A 25,216-nucleotide genomic window follows, 5' to 3' on the forward strand; every position below is an offset into this window, starting at 1 on the left:
TAACAGTGGTGATAATAATTCCCCACATTGTTTAGTCCTGCACATTACTTCAATTGATCATCTGAAAAACCCTGTGAGTTGACAAGATATATGTTGTTATTCTCATTCCACCGATGGAGATATAAAAACTCCAAGATGTTAAGTTGACATGTCCACAAAAACACAGCTTGAAAAGGACGGACTACATCTAAAACAGAAGGGCTGGTGCTTCTTCTCTACTGTCAAAGTGAAACGATTTTTACAATAGCAGATGTATCTTCTGTACACATTATCTGGTTAATCTTTGCAAAGACCTTGGCTAAAGCTAAATCATACAGAGTGTGAACACAGGAGATATTTCTGATTAGCTGGCTTGGTATGGTACCATTCAATGTTAGAGCTATTAATTGCTGATTTTCAGTGATGCCAGTGATGTTAACGTGTTTGATCTTCAAAAATTCAGAATAATCCAGACATTAATCTGTTAATGTGAAAACATCTGCAGTAAATGTTAATTTTTGAGGGGATTGAGAAAATTAAATGTTCTAAATGTAGAGTTGTTAAATACAGAAATACGAGACATTTCTCTTACACCAAATATCAACTAATCAAAGAAAGTAACCAAAGTGAGGGCATTTTTTCCTGGGGTGATGTTATAACATTTCATCTTACTCCCTTAAAGTCACACCTCTTACTTGTGTGCGGCTTGACCCAGAGACTGCTTTAGAGTTTATTCCATTATTTAGAAGCATAGTAGTGGCTATACTTTGAACCACAGCTGATGCTGCTGCCACTCAGCTTGTTGAGTTCAGGGTTGATTATGCTAATACCTGGTTATTGTTAAATTAGACCAACTATAAGGCAATCCTATGAAAAGATTGATACTTTAAACCTTAATAAGTCTGAGAGTTTGAAACAAATGTAAAGTGGTCTATTTGTTGGGATTTGGGGAGCTAATATGCATATGGCTCCAAACCAGTAAAATGAGACCATTCTGATATTACTGTCAAATTCTACCCAAGATTGTAGTCTTAACATATAAAAAAATTTCCTTAAGCACAAATCATTAAGATATGGCTGAATTTTATTTATCTGCTTACCAAATATCCATTATCAGGGCAAGTATAGTTAGATTACTAAAGAAATTTCTGCATTCCAGAAATCCTCGATAACTCCAGTGAATTTATTTATTAAAATGGGTTGCCTGTTTGCAAGATCTCTGTGCAAGTTTATTTATTGTAGCATTTTTATAACAGTGAAAAATTAGAAACAATCGAACTGTTCCTCAATAAGGATACTGTAAACCAATTATGGCACATTTGTGTAATGGAAACCTCAAAAATCATTAAAAAGAATAACATGCAAATATATTCAAGGCATATTATTAAATTTAAAAAGAAAGCTGAAAATCGGTATCATAAGATGATCCAACACTAACAATACTCAATGTATTTGTTGAATTAGGCATAAGGGAAAACCTATGAGTAGTTATTTCTGAGGGTGACTGACACAAACTTTTCTTGGTAATTTATATATTTGCATAGTGTTTTAGTTTTTCACAATCATCATATATTTGTTTTATAATTTTTTAAATGCCTATTTAAAAAATAATTCAGGCAACTCCAGAGACATGGATATGGAAGCAGAGAACCAGGGAAGAGAGAAGCATATACAGAACACTTATTATGTGCCATATGTTACCTTGTTTCATCCTCACAATGGCCTTTGTAAGGTAATTTTATACATGAAACAATTAGGCAAAGGAGTAAAGTGATCTTCCCAAGGTCACAGATAGTGACAGAAACAGACTCAAATTCAGGTCCATCAGACTCCAAAAGCTTATTCTCTACTCAAGTGTTTTAAAATATCCTTTAGAAAACAGTTACATACCAGATACATACAAACAGGACCACGAGAGCCCAGAGGAACTAGTATTTAACAGTCTAGAGAAGCAATAGGCCAGGTGAGCAAAGTGAGAGAGAAAATGTTTGTGTGTGTGTGTGTGTGTGTGTGTGTGTGTGTAGGGTTGGAGGACTTCGAGAGACATTCAAGGGGAGAAAATAGTCTGTGAAAAGAAGGCATGGATGATTTTTAAAAATATTAAAATTATACTGTTAGGGGACTAAATATAATTTGTTATGGTTTGACACAGGACATGTAGGGTATAGATGATGGATAAATTGATAGAGATAGATAGATAGATGATAGATAGATGATAGATAGATAGATAGATAGATAGATAGATAGATAGATAGATAGATAGATGATAGATAGATGATAGATAGATAGATAATAGATAGATGATAGATAATAGATAGATAGATAGATAGATAGATAGATAGATAGATAGATAGATAGATAGATATGGGCATTGCTAGGAAAGGTTTAGAAAGATAAGCAGAAGAACTAGATGAAAATCCTGTGTCAGTCCAGTGAATTTAAGTTTTACCTTGAAAATAATGAGGGCATGCTGAAGAATTTTATGCACGACAAAAGTAGAAACAGACTTAAATTTGAGAAAGTGTATCTGGAGAACAAATTAGAGTTTATCTGGGAGCAGGGAAAACTCAAGCCAGGAAGACCAGTTAGAAGACTACTACAATAGTCTGAGCTAAAAATGGTGATCATCTGTGGTCATGTGGATGGACAGAGAGGAGAGATTCAAGAGATAAGTAAGAGATCAAATGAACAGAATTTGGCATTTGATTGGACATGCAGAGTTGGAGAAAAGGAAAGGTTTACGCTAACATCCAGATGTCTGTCCTCAGAAACTGGATGACTGCTGGTGGTATTCACTGAGAAAAGAAAGATCAGAGAAATAGAATAGCAGGTTTAGGGACTGGGTAGGAGGAGAGGGAGTAAGTGTCACTATGTGGGGAGATGGTTGGGACCATGTGCCAGGAAGCAGCCAGCGGGACATCTGAAATATGGGTCTGGATGCTTTCTGAGGGCCAAAGACACAACAGAAACCGTATGAAGCTGGTGGGCAAACACACCAATGAGAGAACACTGTTAAAAATATATATATTTCTAGGTCCTACACTGGAAATGATAATTCAGTGGGAATTATAATAATCCATAGAATCAACAAACCTGGGTTTATAGTGCATCTGATGCCTAGCCAGACTCTTGCCTTAGTAAACTTCTAGAGACTGTCTAGTGGGCTGGCTCAGTGCAGGCTGCATTTCAAGGACCATAGCATTTGGCCATGTTCCCCCAGACACCCACTTTTCAGTTTTGTAAAATGAACTCAATCACATATAGAAAACATCAACCGTTTTGGCAATGACAGAAATAAGCACAAATTCTTCAATTTTTAAGAGCAACAATTCATGTTGTAATAACATTAAAAATCAAGAAAGCTTTTATTTTATATTTTAATCCTAGAATTCAATTGGCAGGGTTTTACATGTTATTTCATTCTTAGATATTGCTGTTTTTAATTAAAGAGGGACACAAATCTATTTAAGAAACTATAGTTTTAAAATTTAAGAACTATAAGTAGCAATTTTTCTGTATCTGAAGTGCCTGTTCATTGCTGTAAGTTTTCTTATTAATTTAACATGCTATAGAAAGTTTGCATGATCCATTGAAAAGTATATCCCCTACCTCCAATGTTCTGCATTGTAATGGAAACAAAAGCTCCAATTTTCCCCGGCCATCCAAATGCCTTTTCTCCTAATTTTTCATAAATCAAAGACCCTACAATCAAAGATAAAATAGCTTTGTTAAAAATATTGTTTTAACGACTAAAATATTTTGTCATATAATTCCACACTGGAGTCTCAAACTTGTAAATAAACATCATATAGAAATTATAAGCCCAAAAGTTGCAACCTCAAAAACCAATAAGCAATATATCAAAATGTGCCCCAAACAAGAATCAATGGCTTTATTTATTTTAACTGCATGTAGCAAATCAAAACAGTTATTTCTATCATATGTCAGAAATTTCTTTTTTCTATTTGTCTTGAACCTGATTCAGTTGACTTTCCCTCCTGCCTCTCACTTGCCCAAACAACTAAAAGCACTGAGAGATTGTATCACTGGGCTCAGAAGAAAATGAAATGTGAAACTGACTACAATCATCCTAAGGTTATGAAGCAACAGACTGAAATACTCTTTTATGAGAATTAAAATAGAATGTGTTGAACTCAAGTGGTAGCATACCTCCTTCCTTTGCTGTTTTTAATAAAAGGTGAACTGAATACAATGATAATATTGCCACAGCAAGCAGCATGATTCTGTAAAGGGAAGAGAGAGTAGGTAATAAAGTTTCTATAATAAATAAAATGTAATTTTGTTAGATGTTACAATAAACGATCACATTCATCTTTTCAATCATAGACTTTCCAAAAGTATGTGGATTTGGGGGAGGCTGAGAAATTCTTTTCAGAACTCTACACATACCCTTTAAAGTCATAGAAATAGAATGTGCTGTATTTTACATGTCCAAATCTACTACCTGAAGTCCCTAACTTTTTTTTTTTAAATGTTACGCCGTGGTAGAATCTGGTTCACAACTTATATGCTAAGTGTGTAGCAAAATTAGCAAATGCTACATCTACTTACTCAGCACATGGGAATATGTACATCATATTTGCATGATATTCACATCAGCACTTAGAATTAAAGGGCTATTCAATAGTCTGACTAAACCTTAATCTGAAATCTAGGAATCCAAAAGCCAAAGCATGTAGTCTGAGCTGCATTACTGCTGATCCTGTGCATTAGATAACAAAGCACTTTGTAAGCTAGAGGGGCAGGCAGTTGCATATATAATAGAGAAAGCAGAGAAAGCTAAGGATGGGACAGGAAAATTCCTCTTTTTTTTTTTCTTTCAGAGTCACTTCTGGTGTCAGGACCCCCACATGCATGTATAGTTTCTTTATGTTTATACTGATTGGTATTTTTCCAAATCTAAGATTTGGAGCGCAAAAATAAGAATGTTGATAGAAGCATCTACATAATAAATGGAGAAACAATGCCAACTTTTACCTCGAATTCAGAAAAAAATCTTTATCTCTATTTATTTTAAAAAAATACACTTTCCCCACAATTGATCTAATCCTTTGGTAGTTCCCAATGAAATCAGTAGTACAAATGTACATTTGGACCATGAATTATAAATTTTATAACCCCTGTAGCTATATTGTGCTCTTATTTTACATAAAGTATGTCTGCCAGAACTAACCAATGACTTAGTCCTATAATTTTCCATATGCGTTATGAACTTAACCCTTTTTAAGGAATATTGTAATTCAGATTACATAATTTTGTTCCCTGGAAAAATAATGCACATTCCCTGCATTCTAAACATATACTTTCTCTGGCAGAAAATACTAAGAGTAAAACCAATAAAATACTGTGTCACTTGCTATAAATTAAGAGAGAAAGCTTAACCCAGTCTGTGCTACTTAGACACACAAAACACACCCCATCATGTTTAGTGATTTAATTGTTCTGACCAAATTAATCTGCTAAAAAATGAGGCCCTCATTTTAAAAAGTGGAATATTCTTCTCTCATGAAGATGATCTATGACTGTAGGATTGGGTGAAGTTTTTCCTATTTCTATTTATCAGTGATCTATAACTTCCTAATTCATTTTAATGGTATTGTATAATTAATAAGGAAGGGCAGCTTTTTTGTCTTAGAGGTAATGCACACTACAAAAACATACAAATATATGACTATATATATGGCTATTAAAATTCAGATTATTAAAATCCTAGTTTATTTCAAAACATGGCTTACATAAAAGTAAAGTTGATATAAAAACCCATTCAGCTAAAGAATATAATACATAAAACAGTTCAAAGCACTAACACAAGATAAATATTTATAGTCCTGATCCTTAGCCCTCAAATAGCTGTATGATTACTAATCATACGTGATATTCAGAACATAAACAGCACATATTTATGATATAAATGTTGCATTCTTAGACAGTTATTTAACTCTCTAGCATTGCATTTGGGATTAGGATCTGTGTCCACAGTGGTGCCTAACATCAGACTTTATTCTTGTGAAAAATTCCACTGATGCCAACTATATCTTGGAAAATACCAGGCTGTACATGACGCACATAAACGTCTGTTGTTGTCTGTCATAGACAGTGCAGTATCCACCCAACAGGTCAACTACCAGATGCCGCTATCCTTAGGCAGCATTTGGACAAGTTGGGTGAAAGTGCGTAGGTTTAGGAATAAGGTTTGGTCACTCAACAAATATTTCCTGTACCAGGCACTGCTCTAGATTTGGAGGTAGAGACATTGGTGAGTAGAAACAGACATGGGCTCAACTTTCTAGAGCTTATAGTCTAGCAAGAGAGACAGATATTAACAAAATGATTCAGACAAATGGCACTAAAACATTAAAACTGTGGTGAGTGTATGATGTGGTGATTTGCCCCAGTCATGGAGATCAGGGCAGGCAGTATTCAGGTGAGGCTGAACTGACATATGAAGAGTTAACTAGATGAAGAAGATAGAGAAGAGGGTTCCGAGACCATGTGCAAAGGTCCAGTGGTGAGAGGGAATGTGGCATCTTCATGGGATGGAGAGAAGGCAATTGTGCCCAGTGTATCTGTCACACAGGGGCACAGGGAATGGGACATAAGGTAGGCCAGGGCATGCAGGGCCTTAGACTTAGTTGTTTCTTTCCTGAGAGTGAGATAAAATTAGATTTGCTTCTGGGAAAGATCTTTTTGGCTGCTAAACACCAAATTATTTCAAGTATCTACTGAACAACAAAATTCTTCTGGCGAGGCTGCTCCAGCACTTTGGTTGGTTGAGCACATACACTTTCTGCCATTGGGTTAGGGATGGTTGGGTGACCAAGTACCATGAGTAGCCTCCTCTGACTTTTTCCTCAGGTTGCAGTTCTATCTAAAAGCCAGAGGAATTCACTAATATTTCTCAGTTCCTTCATGTTCACAAAGATCAAACTTGAGATTGTTAATTGAAAGAGCCACCAGGTATGCATGGACTTCATCACCAAAGGTAGACATACACATTCACTTACATAAAAAGTATGATCCCTGTGTTGGCCATGGCATAGGACAAGCCCAGGATCCCACTGCCCATGATGGCATTACTTAGGTTGAATGAAGACATTCCAAAGGAAGTGGTTCCGGGATGCTTGAAGAAGAAGGGATGCATTATAAGCAAACATTTGCCAAAGGGCAAACCTTTAGGGGTTATCCTTATTCTCACATTATATTTTCTGCAGATTACAGTCCAAAATTGAAGACTAAGATAAAATTACAGTGAGTAAAGCCATTATTCAAGATCAGTAAAAGCATGTAATTTTCAATGGAATGCAGTGCTTGGTTTTACAAAAGCAGAGGCCTTGGTAAAAATACAAATTACAAGGGGAGTCACATAAAGAAGGGAAAACATGTATGATTGCAGATTACCTTTGGGTTAGAATGATTTCCCCCCAAAACACATAAATTTCATAAATGATTTATGCAGCCATATGGCGAACAGGAAAAAACAAGCCCTTATTCCAGTAAGGGCCTGAATAAACAGAGAATGTGCTGATCAAGGCTTGGAAAATTTCAGTCACATTGTTTTCCCACAGAGACCTAGGTAGATCAGACACCCTCAGTCCCGTTTATTGCCTGAAAACATAGATTCACTTACATGTTCATCACCGTAATCTGCCAGCTTCTTTTTCCCCAAAAATCCATTTGTCAGGAATTTCTGACTTTCAGCGTCTTCGTTAGCAAATTGACTGAACAACACACACACACACACAAATAAGAAAGTGAAAACATCTATATATATGCTCTGAATCTTTTGTATGTTTCAGGTGGTCTAAGTAATCAGAGGAGGAAAAATTAGATGCCCGAATTCATTTTTCTTTTCCTCCTTCACACTAGTGGTCATTCCAGACCAACAACTGAACTCCATTTACAACTATATTTTGGGATGGAAGAAGGATGTTATGAAGGAAGGAAATATTATTAAAAAATTGTTTATACTACATTTCTTCTTTCTCACATCAGCTATGCAAGAGACTAACTACAACTAATTGTGTTCCCATTTAGAGCCCTCCCAAAGAAAGAGTATAGGGTTATGTCAGAGTTTTCTGAACTACTACCACACTATAATCAGATGATTTTATTAATTCAACAAATATTTATTAAATGCTTAGGCACTGTGATGCTCAAAATATTCCTACAGGGAACTGTGGCTCAGAAAGGTGAAGCAGCAGGCCCATACCCTCCCATACCCAGAGGGAGACCCCATTCTCCCTCCGGCACCAAGCGGTCCCAGGCAGGGCCCTATAGCTGGTATTTTCCTTTTTTTCTCTTTTTGGTACAATCATTTATACATATATCTCTTATTGGAAAGTAATTCAGTGGTAGCTCTGTGTTGTGTTGGTTGTTTCTGTGTGTGCATATGCATTTTAATTACTCTCAAAATGTGCATGGATTATTAACAGATAATGAATGAAACCAAGGAAATTATGAAAGCAATTCAATGAATTGGCAGAAGAGTTGAGAGGGAAAGAAAACTTTAATATGTCACTATCCACAGAACATTGTGATTGTGGTTTTCTTGGACACAGGCTAGAAGCTGTACAACTTGGTCACAGAGCTGTGCTGGTCAGCTCCTGCAGTTACACGCCAGGGCTTTTGAAGCTACGGACCTAGGACCAGCCACATTTCCAAGAGGCTCAATTAATAAGGCCTGCTGCTGCCATTGCATTTTTATATTGCAAAATGTCACAGACTTTTTAGTTGTTTTTATATAAAATGCTAAACTATGTATGATTTTAAAAGTGCTTTCAAATTGATGGGTTGAAAATTTTAGGACATTTCCTACATGAAAAGAAAGATAAAATAATTAAAGATTGTTCTATTAATATAATCCTAGAGGCCAGGCATAGTGGCTCATGCCTATAATCCCAGCACTTTGGGAGGCCAAGGCGGGTGGATAACCTGAGGTCAGGAGTTCGAGACCAGCCTGGCCACCATGGTGAAACTTCGTCTCTACTAGAAATACAAAAAGTTAGCCAGGTGTGGTGGCAGGCGCCTGTAATCCCAGCTGCTCAGGAGGCTGAAGCAGGAAAATCGCTTGAACCTGGGAGGTGGAGGTTGCAGTGAGCCGAGATCGCACCATTGCACTCCAGCATGGGCCACAAGAGTGAAACTCTGTCTCAATAAATAAATAAATAAATAAATAAATAAATAAATAAATAAATAAACCTTAGAAATAAGATAGAAAAAAATCATTCTACGAGACCTGTACAAACTATTTTTTATAACAGAAACTAATCCTGAAAATAACCTGGAGACGAAAGAGGATGGTGGGGTTACTTTTTGAGAACAAAAAACAGTATGAGATGTAGATAGAAACAGCAGACAAAATCACAAAGTTTTATGTGCTTTTCTAGAACTCAAGGCATAAATAGCTCTGAGTACACAAGTTAAGAATATTTCCTGGCCTTCTCCCCATATTTCTCATAGAAAGCACAATGCCCTCAGTTGTTGCATCCTTCCATTTCCATACACGCCCCCCCCCCACCACTCTTTTGTGGTTTACATTAATGGTCTGTAATTAATGTACCTGCTATGTGAAGACTGGTACCTAATGTTCACAGTTGGAGACTGAAATGACAGGATAAAATGAAGCCTAAAATGGGCCTGAGGACTATAAAAACAAAAGTACCACCTAGAATTTAAACTCTGGAATGTCCAACACTCTTTATTTTAATCAATAAACTAAAATCTGTATTCCATGAGTAGTTTTTAAAATTGAGAATTTGAAAGTAAACAGATTTTCTTTCTTTGAGGCATTTGCATGTTCTTATTTCGGCATGAGATGAGTTGTAGTCACTAAACATGCCAAGATTGTATAAAATAGATGAGAAATGTCCCCAGTATGTTAAATGTTTTGATACCAAACCCAGCATGTATTGAAAACGCAAGTATAATGATCACAAATAAATACATTATGTTGAATTTCTCAAAAATTTCCATTTAAGGGTTCAATCCAAACCACACATAGATAAAACCCATCTCTTTAAACTGATTTTTAAAACTGCAAAATGATTACCTATGTTTAAGCTAGGAGATAAAAGGTAAGTCACTGTGAGTGGTTCGGAACACATTGCATGAAGCTTAACAAAAGCATTCATGCTCTTTCCATTCTGGCTTTTGAGGATCAAGTGGAATGACGCTATGACAGTTCTTAGGAGGGTGTCCCCTTCAGCTCTGTCAACCTCGGCAGAGCTCATATTTGTGTACATCCCTCTCAGAAACAAGCATCCTCAGGTTTGAATCAATTTACTGAGGGTAATGCAGTGAAGGAGAAGTAATAAAAAAGTATTGGATGTCATCTGTATTCTGGGCACCCATCTCATCCTTGAAAAGTAGCTGTTGGTTTGCCATTTTACATTTTCCACTGAAGCTCAAAGAGGACAAAGAGCTTCTCTAAAGTCAGGCAACTACTTGCAGACTCCAAAGCCCTATCTTCTACCACCCTAGTGTTTCCTCAAGGGTCACCTGATTTAGAAAATGCCATAATTTACATCTTAGTGGCCTCCCTAGTCCAACATCCCTAAAGTTCATTGCACTGAGCTACTTGAAGGAAGAACAGTGCTTTCTCCTGATGGATTTTTCTGGGTGCTGTGGATAAAATGAGAAGTCTTTGTTTGAGCATAATATTCTCTATTTCAGGCCTAGATTTGGTCAAAAATTCCCCTCTGAGCATCCTGAATCATGTACAACTCAATATAACATTTTGTGGGAAATCAATTGACTTATCAAATAACTATTGTGCACTTACTATGCACCAGACAATGTGGCAGGTGGTGGGACCACAGAGGCCATTAACCTGTAGTAGTGATGTAATTAACATCTGCACAAGGAGAGGGTACACAAAGGAGGGGCGGTCACTTCTACGTGGGGGAGTAGAGTAATTTGGAAAAGGCTGCATAGGAGACCTAACGTTGAGCTGATTCTTGAAGGACAAGAGGCGTCAACACGGAGAAAGGGGGAGCAGGTGACTGATTCCAGGCAGTTGGAGCAGAATGAGTGAAGGCAACAAGTAACAGATAAGGAGAGGGCAAAAAAACAGGACAGGAGCAGCAGGTCAAGAACAGATCACAAAGGACCTTATGTGCCCAGCAGTGTGTAATCTACTTTCTCTTATTGCTATTGGAGAGGTGCAGAAGGGTTTTATCTAAGGATGGAAATTGATTCAATTTGCAATTTTAAGAGATTACTCTTGCAGGAGGGTAGAGGGCTAGACAGAGGAGAGCAAAATGTAAGACAGGGAGACAAATCAGGACTCTCCCTATCTCGCATTTAATGCAGGCCTAAGGTAAGACCACAGTAGAATGGGTACAGAAAAGTGGGTGTATTTGAAGCATTAATAAGGTCAAACCAACTGGGTATGACTGACCATTGGCTATGTGGGTCAAAGTTTACACCTAGGGGCTTTTGAGTGAGTTGCTAGATGACAGCAGTGATTTTCACTACGATGGGGATTACTAGAGGAGAAGCTGGTTTTGAAGAGAAAGATAGCAGTTCAATATTAGACATTACAGGTTTAACTTTATAAATGAGGCAATTCAGACACAGTAGTGGTCCAGTAGAGATGTGTAGTAGACAGCCAGATATAATGATCTGAAATATTCAGTAGAGAAATTTAACAGGCTGGGGATATGGCATATATTCAGTTGGTGAGGCCATAATTGTTGTGAGTGAGCTTGCCCAGAGGATACATTTAGAGAGAAAAGAATCCCTACAGAAACCAGGAGGTGTAGCAACAAAGAGGAATCTGAGAAAGGTAAGAGGAGCAAGAGGCTAATATAATTAAAATTATTACACATTATTAATAGAGACAAGGACATTGTAACCTCAATTCTAAATAGTCACAAAATAGATTGACATTATCAGTGTATTTCAGGACCAGGGAATTGATGTGCTAGCATCAATATCATTGTTATCTCAAATTTACCTGTAATAAATCCAATTCGTCCCATCAAGACCCTTGTTTTCCATGTCCACATCTTGTCTTATTTTTCCATGGAACCTAGTAATTTTTAACCCCATACCTGCTCATTGCTGCCTTTTCTGAATTTCCTATCCTGATGTAGCTATCTGGAACACTCTCTCCGCTGCTGCTCTCATCATCTGGTTCGATGTTGACATTTCTCAGTTCCATGGGATCCATTTGAGCTGTCAGCGCTTTCTTGTCCACACACAAGCCCCTTCAGTGTAAATAATATACTGTACGTTCAGCTTAAGGTTCTTCCACTTTGTGTTGATGTTCAGAACACTCTGTTCTGCAAACAGAACACAACATACATCATTATAATTTTATTTAAATGAAATAAGTGAATATGAATCATCTACATTTTGTATGCTCTCTGTAAAAGGGAGGAAGGAAGGTAACTCCTGAAAATTTTACGTAAGCAAATCCTGAAAGGTTCCTTTACCCAATACAAGAAAGAAAAAATGGAAGAGAAGAAAGGAAATTACTAATAATTGCTAAATTAGCAGATATTTATAGAGTGTCTATGTGTAATGAAAATGGCAGGTCTTACTAGTCACTATAGAAAAAAAAATCTTAAGACATGGCAGCAGTCTTCAAGGAAATTTAGGTATTTGTGAGTGGGATGCATGTTTTAAAAGAAAGGAAGACAAAAGTAAATTCTTGACAAAGGAAGGTCTGCCAAGGCAGAATCTACCAGTGTCTCTACTAGCAATAACTAGAAAGAAAATTACTGCTTTAATTTAATTGGACAGAAAAGAATTAACACCAGCAAATGCTTGATAATATGCAACATAGGTGAGGATCAAGTTTAGGAAGTCACTTTCTAGGCACTTGGATCCTGAAACCAAAGTTAAGAACAGTAACAAAAGAAAGTTCAGATTTACCTCTGGGTCAGCATCAGTCATCATCTATGTCAAATTAAAATGTATTTTAACAGCAAAGAGATCTAGATTTTAGGCTCTGCTCTGCCTTTAATTCATTGGATCTCAGCATAAGTCATTTAACATTTGGGGACCTCATTTTCCTCAACTGTAAAGTGAAAAGGGGTGGACTGGCATTGTGTTTTTGAAAAATGCCCTGAATCTACTATATGTTGTTGATATAATTTCTTCTGAAATTCTTACCGTTAGATTCATTCAGTTATCATTGAACCATTATATTAGGAGAAACACTATCACTCTTGAAAGGTGTGGTCCTGAAATGTGCAATACCCATTTGATAAGGAAATCTTGAGCAGAGAAACTAACATAAAAATTGCTCCAGAAGTCACAAAATCTGCAATTCCTCTGACAAACAGAAACTACCACATGGGAATACCTCCACAACCCAGTGCCATGGCAGTACTTTTTTGGAAGATAACTCATACCTGGGAAAAGTTCACATCCTCAAATTACAAAACATATAAAACACACATGGAAACTCACTAGTAAGAGTGCCGGTAGGCGCAAGAAATGATAAAATTCACATATAAGGAACTACAAATAACAAAGCAATTTAAAAGGGACTTTTACATTATTATAATGAAAAGTAAAAGAAAACATTCAAAATAAGAGAATAACTTTCACAGAATAAAAACATAAAGGAATATAAAAGGAGAACAGGCTAGTTGGAAAAAGAGTCAAAAAAGGAATTCTAAAAAAAAAAAGAAAAAATAGAATCATTGAAAAAAAAAAAAACTCAGCTGAAGGAAGAGTCATAAAATTGAAAGATGTGTGGAAATCACTCAAATTATAGCACGAAGAGATTAAAAAATGGAAAATACAAACAAGAAGTTAAGAGGAATGGGGGAAATAAGAATTACAAGTTCAAACACATACTAATAGTCATTCCAATATAGACAATTGTAAGACTAGGGTGAGACAAAACAGAAAGAGATAATGGCAGAGAATTGTCCAGAAATAAAGAAAGCAGTTCTCAGAATTTAAAAAAAATAGCACACAGTGTTTTAAGCAGGAGGAACAAAAATGAATCTATTATTAATATAAGGCAGCCTAAGTGTATGTACATAAAAGATCTAAAGAAACAGGTTAGGCCGGGCGCGGTGGCTCAAGCCTGTAATCCCAGCACTTTGGGAGGCCGAGACGGGTGGATCACGAGGTCAGAAGATCGAGACCATCCTGGCTAACATGGTGAAACCCCGTCTCTACTAAAAAATACAAAAAACTAGCCGGGCGAGGTGGCGGGCGCCTGTAGTCCCAGCTACTCGGGAGGCTGAGGCAGGAGAATGGCGTGAACCCGGGAGGCGGAGCTTGCAGTGAGCTGAGATCCGGCCACTGCACTCCAGCCTGGGCGACAGAGCGAGACTCCGTCTCAAAAAAAAAAAAAAAAAAAAGAAAAAAGAAGAAACAGGTTAAAAGCTAAGAGAGAATAGAAGTAAGACTTGCATATGGTTAAGAGAAAAAAAAAAAAAAAAAACTCACTAAATGAGTACAAAGGTTTCTCTCACTCTTCACACAGCACCAGTCTCACTTCCCAGCAGCAACCACTGCTGATGGTTTCTGCTTTTAGCTTGTCATTTAAAATGAGCCATTCTAGATCTAAATAATTCACTAAAGCTTTTTAGACTTGGTTTACTGATTTTAGACTGGTTACCTACAAAAAATAAGGATATTAGCATACTTTTTCTTTTCTTCCTTCCCCTACACTCATAATTATTTTAGTTAATAACATGCTTTTACAATTTGAAGATCATAATATTTTCATCTTGTTCTGTGAAACAAATGTGTCATAACTTGCTTGTAGGTTGTTTCTAAACATGTAAAACCAATAAGCAGCAATTACAGTATTATCATTATATAAATAGTATGCCCTAAAGACAAAGTGGGATATTTGACACAAATAAAATATAATTCTATATTACCAAAACTTTGAAAGCAAATTTTCTATGCTCTTTCTCATTCTGAATGGCTTCCTCCTCCAACCTCTGAGTCTTTCTCAGCTGCTAGTTTCTTGAACGCCATTCTATCTTCTTTCTGCAGTTTATTTTGCATTATGCTAAAATAATGCCTTGAATAACTTTTTTCACAGAATGAGCCTATGTCCGTAAATAGAATTTCTGAGTTGTTTCATGTTGGAAAACGTCTTTATTTTGCCTTCAAACTTTATCAATTGTTTGAATTCTAGATTCAGAAGCATTTTCCTTTAGAATATTGAAGAAATTTCTCCATTCTAGCTTCTATAGATGAGTCTTGTTCTTATTTCTTTATAGATAACTTATCAATGTCTTTCTGAGGATTTTAGAATTTTTATCCTTATCTTTTTATTACGACGTAACTAGATGTGAGTTGCTTTTAAAATTCATCATACTCAGCATGCAGAGGGCCCATTCAATCAAAAGGCTTGTGTCTGTCTTCTGTAGAAGACACATTTTCTTCTAAAAATAAAAAAAGTTCTACTATTTAAAAAGAAAACTATTTCTTCCCCTTTGTTTGCTCCTAAAACTTTTATTAATCAGGTATTGGACCTCTTGATCCATATTGCTAAGCTTTTCTGTTTATGTTCGATCTGTTCATTATTGCTCGATGTCCAGGAATATTTCCTCAATGTCACATCCAAAATAACAAATTTCACCTTCAGCTATATCCGTTTCATTTTTCAACTTGTCAGCTGACTATTTTTCTCAATCACGCTCTTAATTTCTAATAATTTGCTCTTATCCTCTTTCTCTTTTTTCATATCACTTTCTTTGTTTTATGGATACAATATTGTCTCAGATTTTTCTAAGGATATTGATGTGAGGTTTTCAGAAGTTCCTTTTGTTCCCTAAATTATGTTTCTTCTGAAGTTAGTTATTCTGTTTGTTCCCTTTGGTCCTTCTCTTCCATGCTGCTCGTTTTCCTTAGTTTCGAGTGTCCTAGGTTATCTGTTCATACTTGTGAATGACGGAGCGCATTAATTAGCTTGGACAGCTGGTACTCAGAGCTTCTCTGAAATTGTGTGGGCCCATTTCACTGATGGGCTGCTCCGTTGTAGGTTCTGTGCAAGCGGCTCTTCTGCTGCTTGTCTGTGGGAGGAGCATCCCACTCCCAGACACAGCTGCCACTCCAGGAGTGGTTACTCTGGGAGTGAAGCATTTTAATGTATCTTCTTTTTGGTAGAGCTTCCATTCCTGCTTGTTATACCTCTTTGTCTGCAGTAGAGGCCCTAATACTTATACTAGCATCCTTCCTTGAGCTTTCTTTACAGAATGGATCACAGCTTTATCCTATAGTCAAAAACAGTATCCCAAACAGACTATCATGCCTAAACTGAGGTTCCTTGGTGGATATCTGATCACTGGTTACCCATGATCTATGCCTCCTCTTTGTCTATATATACTTAACTTGAAGCTAACTACAGGGCACCCTATGGGAAAAAACACACTTATCTTGGTTCCTTTTCTCTTAGATTTTCCAACCCTATCTTCTTTCTGCCTTCCAGGAATTCTCAAAAATTTCTCTTTGCTGATGACACCACTATTACTTTTCACAGTTTTTGTGGTTTGTCCTTTTAAAAATATGATTTTGTGTGAAGTTTCATTGCTTGACTTCCTTAAAGCTAGATCTTAAGTCCCATTCTTCCAATCCACTCCCAAGACTTCATATAATGTGATGGTTAATTTTATATGTCATTGTGGCTGTGTTAAAGGATGGGAAGATAGCAAGTAAAACTTTATATTGGGGTGTGTCTGTGAGGGTGTTTCTGGAAAAGATTACCTTTTGAATCAATAGACTGAGTAAAAAAGATCCACTCTCCCCACTGAAGGTGAGCATCCTCCAACCACTCCAGGTTCCAGATAGAACAAAAAGGCAGAGGAAGGGCAAATTTACTCTCTCTGCTTGAGCTAGGACATCCATCTTCTCCTGCCTTCTCTTGCCCTTGAACACTGGAGCTCCTGTGTCCCAGATCTTGCAATTCTGATACTTATACCAGCAGCATCCTGTTTCTCAGCCTTCGGCCTCAGATTAAATTATACCACCAGCTTTTCCGGCTCTCCAGCTTGCAGATATTTTGAGACCTCTTAGCTCCATAATCATGAAAGCCAATTCCCATGATAAATGTCATCTTATATCTATATACCTCTATACCTGTCTGTCTATCTATTTATCTCCACTTGGTTCTGTTTCTCTGGAGAACTCCGACAAATACATATAACAAAGACTCCTCAAGTTACATCAGCCTAGGCTTCTCCTGGGCCCTCGAGTTCCATGTGTTCGGGGGCCTAAATGTCATCTATATATCTCAAAAGCAGTTTAAATTCAATGTGCCCAAAGTCTACTTGTGATAGGCCCTCTTCTTCCAATGTTTCCGCTCCAAAGAATGTTGTCACCATTTATCCAGTTATTCAAGTCAAAAGCATAAGAGCCTTCTATTATAAATTTTTCTTTATTACCTTCCACATCCAGTTCTTTACAAAAGCCTGGTTGACTTTTACAATGAATTGAAGTATTTCTCAAGTTAGTCTTTTTCTTTTCATCTCTTTCACCTTCACTCTTGTCCACGCTACTATCATGTCTACTGTAAAAATCTCCTAATTGATCTTGAATTCTCTTTTGCCTTCCTTAACTGCCCCTACCATTCATTCTTCATCCAATAGCCAGAGGGATATTTGAAACATAACAGCAACAACACAGATGATATCCTTTATTTGCTTAAAACCCTGTAATGTCTTCACTTTACTCTGAGGATAAAGTCCAAAATTCTGAACAATCCTAGTAACATTCTACCTGGTCCACTCACATCTCTGATCTCATCTCCTTCCACACTCTCCTCACCTTAGTGTTCTAGCTACACTAGTCTTTCCATTCCAGAAATTCACCGTGTTCTCTACATCTCAGGTCATTTGCACATGTGGGTCACAGTGACTGGCATGCTTCCCTCCCTCCCCCATCCTTAATTTATCCAGCCCCTGTAAGGGGCCATAGCAGTGTCTTTCATAGTATCCAACTTAGTCTACGAGATCAGGGAAGGGTTCTCTGAGGAAGGGGCAGTGGGGCTGAGATCTTTGCTGCTGTTAGTATACATGACTGCAGTCCAGAAGCTTCAGTTACAGTCTGTTCTACTTTGTATATTAATAAGAACCTCATTCATTTCATTTGCATTAAGCCATGCTAATCCAAGAATTTTTTTAAAGAAGATACATCAAACACTCATATGGCCCTTACCACATGCCAGCCACTGTTTTAAGGCCTTGCGTCTATCAATTCTTCAGAGCGGTCCTCTCAGGTGAGTACAATTTTTTTCTTATTCCCATTGTACAGATGAGGTAATGGAGGCACCAAGTTGAGTGGCCTCCATGCTATGCCACCTTTGTATTGCTGTCTCTACTACAGAGAACTAAAGCCTAATCAGGGAACAGGAACTATGGCTTTGGCAGTAAGCAAAACTGGGTATAAATCCTGGCTACATTAACTAACTTCTGTCTTTTCCATCTTCTATGAAATGAAGGTAATATTATTTACCACAAAGCAGAGTTGTGAGAATGTAAATGAGATAATGAGTGTCAAAGTTTGGCATATAGTAGGCCTTCAATAAATTTAAATCTGTTTTCTCTCTTCCAGTAATCAGAATTGAATTGATGTCTTTATCTACCTGCAAACATACATAGTATTTCATATGCAAAATTAGACACTTACAAGAGGACTTTGAAGTCTCAAAACTCTCACAAACATTATGAGTGAGGTAGGTGCCCCTTCACAAATGCACAAATTAAGACCTAATTTTACACTGTTTTAGCATATATAAAATATTTATTGGGGTGGGCATGGTAGTTTACGTCTGTAATCCCAGCGCTTTGGGAGGCTGAGGAGGGTCTATCTCCTGAGGTCAGGAGTTTGAGACCAGCCTGGCCAACATGGTGAAACTCCATCTCGACTAAAAATACAAAAATTAGCTGGGCGTGGTGGTGCATGCCTGTAGTCCCAGCTAATCAGGAGGCTGAGGCAGGAGAATGGCTTGAACCGGGATTGGAGGTTGCAGTGAGCAGAGATCGCACCACTACATTCCAGCCTGGGCGACAAAGGAAGATTCCGTCTCAAAAAAAAAAAAAAAGTATTCCATTTTTGCCTTGGCCAAGGGAGCTCTCACAAAAGTTGGGACATGTTTTCATAGCTTATATCTTAACTTTGAAGATGATATTACTGATCTATTTTAAGGGAACAATGTTAAATGCACAATTCAAAAAGAATTAGCACATTATGAGAAACTAAATATTCTGAATCATCTGTCTACAGCACAAAGTATATACCTTGAAGCCTTTAGACTATATCATAATTGCTAAAATTTAATCAGAAACTGTGGAAGACACAGAGGATGAATAAAACAGACTCCTTGCACCTGAGGAACTCAGCCTACTAAAACAGATTTTGAGCAAACTCTTAGAGCATAATATAATTAATATTTTTACCTTTTTCTTGGAATAAATATGTATTGAATTAATCAAAGAATTGTTGCATGAGTAGGATAGAAAAGAATATTGCTGGCAAATACTGTAATTGAAACGTAAAATTTTCATAGGCATAGATTCTTCTGCTGTTTACCATCTCAGAACATGGTACCTTCATTCACCCAACCGCTCACTGGGCAGACCTGCCTGTCCCATTCTCTATCCTTCACCCGCTACTCATGTCCAGTGTATCACCAAGTCCTATCAGTCCTTCTTTCAACATTTATTTAGAATTCATCCACTTCTATCTCCATGACCACTATGTTATTCCGAATGGCTGCCCTACTGAAGGCCCTATTGTGATTTTGTCATCACTTTTAGACGAAAGTCAAATTTCCTAATACACTGGAAGCTCTATATACTTCGACCCAGACATGGCTCTTTCATCTCATACTGAATCCCATCTGAATATACTGGGCTTCTTTCATCTCCCCATTGCCACTGCAGGACCTCTTAAGGCACTGTTCCCTCTGCTTGGACTGCCGTTCCCCACATTCTTAGCCAGGTCCCTCCTAATGTTAACTAAACCAACCTGAAAATCTTTAAAGGCCAATTGGTCAGAGTGTCCTTCTCTGACCCCACATTACACTACATCTGCCACTATATGCTTTCCTCCCCTGCGTAGTATTTATCACACTTTCTACTTACTCTTTTAGTTGCCTATTTGATAATTAGCTGTCTTAGGCAGGAAACTTCATGAGAATAGGAATGGTGCTGGGGTTGTGGATTCTACATATTCCTGGCATCTAACACAGTGCCTAGTGTTACATTCCACTAAGATAAGTGCAATTTTATATGATCTGTGTTATATTAATAGATAGAGGCATGCTTTTTGATTACAGTTTTATAGGATAATGCTTCAAAATGAAATGAAAATGCTCTCCTCTGATTGCCAGGAGAAAGAATAGCTTTGTTGCACAGAGAATGTTCAAAACGCTTCTAAAAGAAAAGTCAAATTGAGTTCAACAGAATTTTCTGTAGTCTAGCCCTTCGCCTCATTAAAGTTAAGTTTCTCTGTGATACAAAGAGGTCTTGCAGAAACAGACTGGATTTTCCAGCACAGCAGTGCTCAACTGCATTGTTAATTCAATTCACTCTTCATGAAAATACAAAGTCAAAACTTGAAACCAAGTATTTAGAATATTATCATATTAGAATAATTTCATTTTTATCATATTTATTAAAAGATATCTAAGTGTCTGAGTAGTTAATTCTTTATATCCAAATTCTAATTATTAAATGTTGTAATGTCTTGTTCTTTGGATGGGTGCCTAAGACATTCAGGGTGTAAGAGTGTCAAAATAGTAAATTTCTTAAATTTTACCTATATGGTTCAACTTCAAAGAAAGATATCAAATCTGGAAAGCGAAACAGTCCTTGAGTCGAGAAGCAAAAGTTCTGACCTTCCCTAGTTACTGTAAACATTTATTTTACCTGATAAGTGAAAGTGAAAAAGGGAGCTAATATTGCCAGAGCAGATTTCCCAGCATTGCTATCTGTCTCATCTTTCATGCCTACCCAGTACTGACAAATTCACTTTGAAATTTAGGTTTAGGTAGCAGATAGCCTCACCTATCATTTACCCTTTGGTTGAGCAAGGGTCATGCAACTTCTAAAAGCCAAATCATCTTGTATACAAGGAACTTATTTAAATCTACATCCACACTGTACCACAGATAAATGAATGTAGCTTTCACACTACAATCTAATATTACCTTTATATTAAATTCTCTTAATTTCCCCAACAATGCCATTCTTGTCATATTTTGTCAGTGAGAGCGCTTGTTGGTCTATAGCATGAGTTCTCACAGAAATTAGCTTCCATAAAAGTATTCAGTCTGAGGTAGCTCTTAAAGAAGAAACCAACAATAACAGAAGAACTGTACTTACTTGACTATTTCCCATTGCTAGTGCTAATATTTTAGCATTTCCTTCCCCCCCCCCCCCAACTCAGATATAGCTTACAGGTAATATCTAGGAAAAACTAGAAAAGTTAAGATAAATAACCAACTACTGGGTATTTTCCCATTGCTGAAAAGATTACATGCTTGCTAATATAAGAATTAAAGCATCCATCTGATGAGGTATAAAGGACTGGTCATAAGATTTGAATATGCGATTTTGTTTACAGACTTTCTAGCTCTGATCTTAGAAGAAAATATAGTCATCTTAAACATAAATTGCCACATAAATTTTAGTTCATATTTTCCCAAACAGTAGTTTCCAGAATGCACAGGGATATGTAGCATACATGATATTAACATAGTGAACTCTTTATGCTCCACATTTTAATGCATGATACCTAATCTGTCATGAACTCTGGATGCAGTAAGTTCCATTCATTATAATAGTAACTGGACCACTCCCAGAGGTACTTTTTCTCTGGAATAATTATTTTCACTTTCTTTAAACTAATTCACATAACTAAAAAATAGCTCCAATAACCTTAAAGCACACTGTATACATGTTTAAAGAAAACTCAAAAGTTGAGTCATTAAAGCTACATTTTTCAGATCTTAAATGTTGCTTACATACTTCTTAGGAGTATAAATGTAAATACTTTCAAGAAAATCCCAGAACACTATCTAAATATAAATCGGAACTGGAGGATCTTGAATTATAAACTAAATGGCAATCTTTTATTAAAAACACACCTAAATTTCTTTACTTTGTCAAAACTAAAACTTTTAGCCCAGTGTTCATGAATGTGATATATATCATCAATTCAAATATTCTTCCACTGAGTTACAAAACACTCTTAGTTTTACTATACCCTGGGCATTTAACTAAAACCATCCACATATGCTCTCTAAGATACTCAAGGTATAGGAATACGTAAATCCACTGGGAATTCTCCTCTGTCTGATTAATAAATTCGAGGAGAACACCTCTACTTTTAGATAACTGACTCTACTCCTTCAAAATCTAAAGTTAGGCTTATATTCCATTCAATTCCCTAGTTTCTTTTAGTAACTTTGTTCTAAAAATACTCCTTAACTAAAATGGTCAAATTAAGAAGAAAAGGTAGACACAACAGTTTTTCTTTTTCATTTGATAATGGTGCAGCCCAAACTCTTAGCCATTCACATGTGCTGCACTAAAGTGATGTTCCTTCTTTGATTAGTCAAAAATTTTGTGAGTTTTTTGTTTGTTTTCAAGATAAACAAAAATCTTTAATAGAGTAATATTGTGAATGTACTTCCAAACTTTCATATTTTTTCCTAAGACAAATTGTGTCAATTCTTCATTACAGTCCATGATCAACATGGAGATATAAATAAGTAAACACATTTTACTGGTTGTATTTGCAATGTTTCCCTTTCTTATTATTCACTGTCCTAATTTTATGCTTAAACCTAAAATTATCTGCAAAAGAAAACTGCAATCAGGACCTGGGTAAATAATTTCAGTGTTTGACATTGTACTGAATTGGTCATTTCTAAAATGAGAAAAAGAAGTTAGTATTTTCAAACATTTTAATTTGTAATGAATAAACAATCAACACAATAAAAATAAGAAAGTAAGCATTATTTTAGCACTGCAAATATTCACGTAAAAACGGCTGTACCTTAATTATTTATCCAGTCCTGTGCAGGCTTTCCTGACTTGTTTGGAATGGCAGGCCTGTGTAACAGCTTTAACTTCTATGAACCTTTAGAGATCTAGACATTGATTTAAAGACCAGTGGGAGTGAACGAGACAAGCCAATCAACACCACCACCTCACCCCAACACCTCCTTCTGTCCAACTTGCGTCAGCTCTTGAAAAAAAAAAAAGAGAAGCTAAGTCAGTTTACCGTTGTACATTTGGATTATCAGTTACACCAATTTCTATTTGCTTTTAGAATTTTGGCTTTTATACAATAAAATAATCACTGGAAGTTTTAGCATGGTTGGTGTCATTCTCTATTAAAATTCTACTAGGTTGGTTGACTGATGAATACAGAAATATTCCTTTTTCAAAAGACTTATGAGTTGAAGTCAAAGTAAAACAATACAATAACAATAGTTATGAGGTCAGATTGTTTAATGAAACATTATAATCAAAATCTCCAGAAAATATTGATTACATAGTGAAAGAGTTATTTTCTTTTGAGTTGTTGACCTTTTCAGAAAAAATTTTACAGAATAACAAACACTTCCAAACAGTACCCAAGATGCCATGAAGCTGGAAATCACAGGCCAATATCAGCCACCACTCTTACACCAAAGGCAGTGTGCTGAGTAGGCAAAAGGCTGTTTGGCATTTTAAAAGAATTTTTAAGTAGCTATTTTCTCCATTAAAAAAAATCTACTTGGCTCTCCACATGTCAGAGGTAGACAGAGGTAGAGTTTTTAACTCTACCATATTGTATATGTTGGCAAATCATTTATTTATTCTGCTATTAAGATGTATCAACTAGACACTACTCTGAAAGTGAGGCAAGAGAAACAAATCACAAACCAATCAAGAATTGAGAGTTCTTTGCCTTTTAAGTATTTATGACATGAATGATCTAATAACCAATCAGAAGCAATGCTAGATTACAGCAGATGTGTCAATTCCTATTTCTATAAAAGAAAACTAAACATTGCTCCTTGAGTAAAACATTCTTAAGTCGATGCAAAACATTAAACATTAAACAAAATGTGTAGTTAACTATTTTTTTTTCCTTTCCAAATGTGCCTGTTTGGTCTATTAACTGCTTAGTATGGTAAACTTACTTTTACTTGTCTCTTAGCTCATTGTCTATTTTTTAGAGTTACCCCATAGTTTTGTCTTTTATTAGATGAGAAGTATTATGGTCTAGGGGAACAGTGATAATAACAAATGTACCAATTTTAATGGTAGAGAAATCTCAAAAAAATTCTTTTAAAATTTCTATTTCCATCATTTAATAGTGATGCTTCCAATTTAAGACTTCTTTCTGTTTGCAGTTATCAGAAAAATATAAGATTAACCATGCAAAAAATTGCAATAATTGTTAGAAAATCAAATCTATTCTGTTAAAATTTCATTTGATAGTGGGTCAATCGAACAAGAATGAACGCACTCCAATATGTTAATTTTACATTAAATTATAATATCATATAAAATAGGGTGGAGATAAATGTATAGATCCTTAAAGTTTTACTCTTGCTAAAATTGTAAGCTTTGGCTTTGTTGTAATTCTGATCTTCAAGTATAGTAAATAATTATAGTAAATTAGCATTGGATAAAAATTAAAAGCACACATTAGAGACTTCTATTGAAGAGTTTAATCATGTTTCTTTTAAACCTACTCTACATAGCAAAATTCTTATTACAAAACTTTTCTAACACTGACTTAAAAATCAAATATACACACATGAAAACTAATTTGGCAAAAGTTAATAAATTAAAATAATAATGTATCTGGTTAATTGTTTGACTATTTTTTTCCCTAGATCATTTGACATTTTCAGATGTGGCCAAAATTAATGAAATATATGATCCGCTCTCAACAAAACTCACAATAACTTTTCTTTCATAAGCACAACACAGACTCAAGCATTATAATTTAATGTTTTGAATATTTATTAAAATCATACCACAATGTAATCTCATGCACATTTGGTAATAGACTTGTGCTATTTGAATTTTAATGCATGGCACATGCAACAGATTCAGTTAGGCTCAGGCTTGGTTCATGTATCGTGATAGAAAGAGCTAATCATCAGAATATGGGCAGACCTTAAAAATGAATAAAATGAAAAATACATAAGTAGTGAATAATGAAACAAGTCTGGGAATGAGATGACAAACACTTTAACCTGACCTTCACATAAGAAATTCAAATA

At 36.1% G+C, this 25,216-nt stretch overlaps 1 protein-coding gene across 6 annotated transcripts in view; it reads right to left on the reverse strand.

Annotated features, from left to right (window-relative positions):
- Window positions 1-25,216, reverse strand: part of SLC38A4 (solute carrier family 38 member 4) — a 68,592-nt gene that overhangs the window by 16,332 nt on the left and 27,044 nt on the right. For 4 of the 6 annotated variants that reach the window (XR_012419734.1, XR_012419735.1, XM_005570641.4 and 1 more), the window contains exons 1-6: window positions 22,987-23,066; window positions 12,054-12,284; window positions 7,628-7,718; window positions 7,005-7,120; window positions 4,150-4,223; window positions 3,589-3,681 (exon numbers count right to left, since the gene is read on the reverse strand). Coding sequence is in view for 4 of the 6 variants with exons in the window: in XM_005570641.4 (XP_005570698.1) it covers window positions 3,589-3,681; window positions 4,150-4,223; window positions 7,005-7,120; window positions 7,628-7,718; window positions 12,054-12,172 (493 nt within the window). In the remaining 2 variants the exon portion in view is untranslated. Of the gene's footprint in view, window positions 1-3,588; window positions 3,682-4,149; window positions 4,224-7,004; window positions 7,121-7,627; window positions 7,719-12,053; window positions 12,285-22,986; window positions 23,067-25,216 lie in introns of those variants that run through there. The other 2 variants (XM_005570642.4, XM_074005907.1) reach the window with 1 other exon arrangement.

Source organism: Macaca fascicularis, chromosome 11 (genome assembly GCF_037993035.2).
Source record: "Macaca fascicularis isolate 582-1 chromosome 11, T2T-MFA8v1.1".
NCBI classification, from domain to species: domain Eukaryota; kingdom Metazoa; phylum Chordata; class Mammalia; order Primates; family Cercopithecidae; genus Macaca; species Macaca fascicularis.